General features: G+C 46.6%; 1 protein-coding gene across 2 annotated transcripts in view; it reads left to right on the top strand.

The window, feature by feature from the left end:
• Positions 1-17: 17 nt before the first annotated feature.
• CCDC6 (coiled-coil domain containing 6) overlaps positions 18-6,000 on the top strand; it is a 108,827-nt gene continuing 102,844 nt past the window's right edge. The window contains exon 1 of one of the 2 annotated variants that reach the window (XM_040485090.1): positions 18-373. In XM_040485090.1, the coding sequence (XP_040341024.1) occupies positions 68-373 (306 nt within the window). In that variant the 5' untranslated portion in view covers positions 18-67. The remainder of the gene's footprint in view (positions 374-6,000) is intronic. The other variant, XM_040485089.1, reaches the window with a different exon arrangement.

The raw sequence follows: 6,000 nt of genomic DNA, 5'->3' as shown, positions 1-6,000 counted from the left end.
CTCCTCCTCCTCCTCCTCCTCCTCCTCCTCCTCCTCCTCCTCCTCCTTTCCCCAGCCCGCCGCGGCCATGGCGGACAGCGCCAGCGAGAGCGACACGGACGGGGCGGGGGGCAACAGCAGCAGCTCGGCCGCCATGCAGTCGTCCTGCTCATCGACCTCGGGCGGCGGTGGCGGTGGCGGCGGGGGAGGCGGCGGCGGTGGGAAGTCGGGGGGCATTGTCATCTCGCCGTTCCGCCTGGAGGAGCTCACCAACCGCCTGGCCTCGCTGCAGCAGGAGAACAAGGTGCTTAAGATCGAGCTGGAGACCTACAAACTCAAGTGCAAGGCGCTGCAGGAGGAAAACCGCGACCTGCGCAAAGCCAGCGTGACCATCGTGAGTTGCTCCCCCGGGGGGCGCGCCGCGGCGCCGACCTCCGCCCGCCTCCGGGAGAGGTTGCACCTGGACCGGGCAGCCCCCGAACTCCCCGAGCCTTCCGGGGACCTGCAGCGAGCACACTCTGCCAAGAACTGCTGGCCCCTGGAGGGCCGGGGAGAGGGAGGTGTCCCTTTGGGGCCACGCGAGTCTGGCCTCCCTCAGGGGTCAGGCCCCTCGCGGGGTGCGGGAGAAAGCTGCTGGGACAACCACCCACATTCTCTTTTCGCCTCTGGGGAGGAGGCCCCTCCCGGGCAGTGCTGGAGACTGGTGGCGTGGCTGGGGGGCGGGGTGGGACTTTTTTTTTTTTTCCAGTCACAGCGTGCCTGAGGTGTACGTCCAGAATCTGGGGACCCCTAGGCTGTGGGAGAGGGAGGAAGCCGGATTAGGTTCCGGGGGCCTGCCTTAGGGTGCGGGGGCTGCGTAGCTGGGCTGGGCACTTCGCTGGCATCTGTACGGCGCTAGCTTGATCGCCCGGGGAGGGGGCGGGAGAGAGTGGCTGGGAATCCGGGAAGTGGAGTTTTCTGGCCAGGATTGAGAGGGAAGGGCGGGTACCGGAGCTGATGCTCCCACCTCCGTTGGAAGTCCTTTCCTTGGTTCGGGTTGAGTGTAGGGGGTGCCAGCTGCAGTGCACAGCCTGGAGAATGCAGCATCTTACACTAAACCTGGACAGAGTGAAGGGTGTGCAGCTTGGACAGGCTGAAACCGTGAAGGGTATCGACTGACTCCTTTTCCCTTGCGGAGGAGGATGTACGTGTGTTTGCTTCATTGGTGGTGGAGTGTCTAGGGATATTTAGCCTCTGAGTCCAGATACTTGATGAGAGAACAGACTGTCTGTTCTGTTTCCACCTGGCGCCCGAGGCTCACCCGAAGAGGGTAAGATTAGGTGTGTAGTCTCCCTCCTAGCGAAGCAGGCGGTTAGAAAGGCCACTATAGCCATGATGAGGCGAAACATAACTGGAAAAAGTACACCGTGTGCTCTCACCTAATATCCCTGCCAGCTAGCCACATCATTAACATGCAGAATCCCCATACAGACAACTCTATTCAGATCAAAACAGTTTCCCAGCCAGGAGCTGAGAAGAAAATGTCAAGAAATCAAGGGCATAAATTACCATAGTTGCTGCACCATAGCTGATGAGACTGAACCTTCAGATGGAGAAAAAAGCATGAATTTGGGAATGGATCAAAGATGACAGTCTGGAAATGAAACGGGGCAAGTTTAGGATGCCCCTGTGCCAGAAAAAGTCTTCAGCAGAGAAGTGAGTGTGTATGTGTGAGTGGGTGTGTATGCTCCCCCAGTGCTAGCTCATACATGGGACCTGGATGGCATTCTGAATTTGCTTAAGAAGCAGATTTCCACCAAAGTTTCAGTGTGATTGGCAGCCTAAATAGAAATTGATTATAGAAAGACACTTTGCATGCTCAAATCCAGTCCCGGTGAATGGAATGGGAACAACATTCACGCGTTTCTAGACTGTCAAGTTCTTGAAGTGCCCTTTTGGTAGGAAGAGGGAGGAATTTGCAGAGGCAGCCACTTCCAAGCCTTCTCTAGCTTTCTTGGCCGAGAGAGAGGTCTCTGCTGAGTGGGGGTTTGAGAAGAGGGGGAAGTTGGTGGAAGCAGTTTATTTAAGGTTTGAGTTAGTAAATGAGAGGGTTAGTCTCTTGGAGAATGTGAACCATAGAAAGTAGTAAAACTTCTATGAAACAGAATCTCTAGCCTCTTGTATACAGTGAGCAATTCAGGCTGTTTTTGTTTGTTTGGGAGAGAGGATTAGGGGTGGAGATACTGTGAAAGGGTATCTGTTTGACAGTTGACCGTATTATAAGTAGGTCTGTACATTATACACAAACACGTTGGCTTCACATGGACAGATGTGTTCATTCCTGGTGCATAAGATCAGAGGCCTTCTGAACACTTGGTTTGACGAGTGTGTGAGGTGGTAGCTTTATTTCTTAGCACTTACCCTCAGCTAAAACTGACACCCCACCAGATATACTTTGTGAAATGTGGCCGTACTGAGTAGAGTTTTAATACTGTTTTAGATGACAGCCTACAAGTACCTTTTGGTACTCAGTTCTTCTTTGATCTCTAATTCATACTTTCAAGGAAACAAAAATGCTTGTGGTTTACCTGGTTCCTTAGTATTTGACAGGTGTTATTAAGGCAAATGCAGAGAAGAGTTCTTTTAAGCTTTTGAGAATTTTGGACCCAGGTTGTGTTGAAGTGGGCTTGACCTCTCATGTATGCAATACGGGAGGAGAGATGTGTGTGACTGTGTGAAATGGGTCTGTGGGTGTAAGGAGCCCATTGAACAATACTGTGTCGTAGTTTCTGTCAAGGTTAAGCTGGACGACTCCTAACAACTCTAAGTTAAACATAGCCCTTATTAGTAGCTGCCTAGAAAGTTTGTGATAAGGCCTATATTCAATTCAATGAAGGCCTTGCTAGATTTTTCATATTTTAGTTACTTTAAAGGGAAGATGGTGTCATAATCCTATTACTTGCTCTCCTGGCTCTTCTTAGTTCCTTTACTTACAATATTAACTTTAATATTCTTGAGCATTAAAGGCGATTGTGAGTGTCTTTCCTTTTCCCTGCATATGTCCAGGAAGGTACACTGCTAATCAGCCACACTGTGGAAGAGTGTGGCTCTTTTTTTTTTTTTTTTTTTTTAGCAGCTTATTTTTTTAGAGTAGTTTTAGGTTTGCAGCAAAATTGAGGGGAAAGTACAGACAGAGATTTCTCATGTATTCCTTGTCCTTCCCCTCCCCCATTATCAACACTCCCCACCAGAGTGGTGCATTTGTTCCAACTGATGAACCAACTTTGACCCATCATAATCACCCAAAGTCCTTAGTTTACATTAGGGTTCTTCTTGGTGTTTGTACATTCTGTGGGTTTGGACAAATGTATAATGACACGTATCTACTATTGTAGTATCCTGCAGAGTAGACCAAGTACTTTAAAACTCCTCTGTGCTTCGCCTTCTCATCCCTCCCTAACCTAGCACCCACTGATCTTTTTTTACTGTCTTCATAGTAATCCATTAACCTGTGAAGGACTTAGTTGTTTCCAAGTTTTGGCAATTAAGAGTAGAGCTGCACCAGACATCTGTGTGCAGGGCTTTGTGTGGACAAAAGATTTCAGCTGTTTTGAGTAAATACCAAAGAGTGCAATTACTGGATTGTATGGTTAGAGTATTTTTGTTAAGCAACGGCTCAATTGTTTTTCCAAAGTGGCTGTACCATGTTGCATTCCTACCAGGAGTGAGTGAGCATTCCTGTTGATCCACATACTTGCCAGCTTTTGCTGTTGTCATTGTTTTGGATTTTGGCCATTCTGATAGGTGTGTAGGTACCTCATTGTTGTGCCCTCTTTTAAAAACCAGTCCAAAGGCTAGTAGAAATCTTAACTAGTGATCATTTCTGTGTATTTTGGTATATAAATGCTTACTTGGATCAAGCTACCTATTTAATAAAGGACTGGTTTCATGGGTCCCTGTTCTCAGCATCTGTATGATAAAGTTAAACATTATCTCTAGGGAAGAATCAACTGGATGAGGCCTTTCATCCGTGTGTCCAAGTGCCTGGTGCATCTGGGAGTCATGAGCTTGCCCCTAGTATGTTTTACTTGGGGCTTACGCAAAGAGTGGAATGTTTTGAGTGATTATCCAATTTCTCCCAGTAAATCAGCAGTGGAACCAGGATGCTGATTATAGCTCATAATTTCTTCTTTGGCGTGGAGAAAGTACACAAAAAACAAATGCTCAGTCTGTTGAATAGCTTTTATATGTTAGGCTAGATTTATCCTGCTTTTATTGTGGGTGAAAATGTAATTGGAGATGATCTGATTCATTGTAGTAAGAGGTGTCCAGGGGTGGTGATCTCTGAGATGAGGAAATGCTATAATGGGCGTTAGTTGGATGGTTTTACAGTTCTAGATGAGCTGCTAGTATTCTCAGTATAAGTGGAGCTTTCACCTGGCATGGCTAGTCTCTAAGGCGTATGCCTTTTCTAGACTGGTTCAGACCTAATAGCATGTGTCTGGTTTGAAAATAAAGGCCTAGTATTTGAGTATCTTTCTCTAACTATAAAGTTAGTTCTTTATTATAGAACTTTAGGGAAATACAGAAATACAAAGGCATTTTGAAGTTACAGTAGAAAAACAGGTTTGTATGGCATGATTAGAAAGCCTGGCTATTTTAAACATCAACAGTGTAATGGTTTCGTTAACCAATAAAATCTTCCATATAGTAAACGTTGTGGATTTAGGGTTATTTACTCTGGAAGCTTAATACACTATTTTCCATTTTTAAGACTTAATTTTGGCAGACTCTGAAGCTGTCAGATTGACATTGCCCTTGTAAAGAGGTGTGGTGTATGTCTTTTTTTGTTGTTGTTAAAATTTTTTTTTTTCCCCCGCTTAGATTCTTAATGGAAAACACCCAGCTTTAGACAGAACTTTGAGAACGTCTGACCTCACAGTTAGGTCTAATTGTACATGGTTCAGTTTTGTTACAAAGGCTATATGGTTAGCTTTCTTCTGCAGTTGAAATTCTTCATGTTGATGTCTCTTCTGTTTCATGTAATGTAATTGTATTTGATTAAAAAAACACAGAATGTTCGAGGAGATTGTGACAGTCTTTTGCAGTGTTCCTTTTGTTTTGCTGGGGTGGGAGAGTCACCAGTACCTGGTTTGCAGTGACTCTTGTTCAAGACCAGAGACACTGGCCTACAGCAAACATCTGAAACTAGTCATTGCCTGTTTAAAAACATTCAGTGGCTCTCCATTACCCTCTGGATCCAGGTAAACTTTCTGTGGTTTACCAGGCCCTTCTTGCTCTGGCCCCTGCTTGCTTCACACACCTACCCCTCAACGTCTAGAAGCTCTCACTTGGTTGAACTGCTAGTTGCTGGAATTTCAATAGGTCTCTCTGACTCCTCTGGGATAGACTTCCTGCCCTTAATCCTATCCCTGACTCATCCCTTCCCTTCTACCTCGTAAATCCTAGTAGACTATACTACCTTTTCCACCCCCACCCCAGTGCGCATTTCCACTGCCTCTGTACCAGCCACACAGTGGGCTTTGTGCCCATTCATGTGCTCCCACAGGACCCATCTGTCACTCCCTCTACCACCCCATCACATAGATGCCCCTCAGCAGGGGTATACATTCTCCCAGGGGCAGATTTTGCTTTGTTCACTCCCATTTCTCAGTGCCTGGCATGTGGTAGATACTCAAGGGTATGTTGAGTTGACTCAGGAGGCCCTGGGTACTGCAGTGGTTGTTGTTTTGTGCCCATTCTGTCTTGTCCTTGTACTAATAGGGTCACTTTCCTGCTGCATGTGTTCTGAACAACAGCACATATGGGTTTCACAGGGGTTGGTTAAAGAGGCTAGATGGATGAATGAATACAGTGTATACTTTGGGGGACCATTACAATCAATGCAACCCAAGCTCTTGTTTTCTAAGGGTGGGTGAGGTTATAGGTTACCTTGTAGCTATATCTAGATGTTCAAGATACACTTCACCTCTGAAAGGGGGACAAAGTGTCTTCAGTTTCACCTTTCCAAGGATTTTTGAG

The sequence above is a fragment of the Herpailurus yagouaroundi genome, unplaced genomic scaffold (assembly GCF_014898765.1).
Source record: "Herpailurus yagouaroundi ecotype Mexico unplaced genomic scaffold, PumYag 163, whole genome shotgun sequence".
Taxonomy (NCBI): Eukaryota; Metazoa; Chordata; class Mammalia; order Carnivora; family Felidae; genus Herpailurus; species Herpailurus yagouaroundi.
The sequence above is the reverse complement of the archived record's forward strand: the minus strand, read 5'-3'. Positions and strand labels throughout refer to the sequence as shown.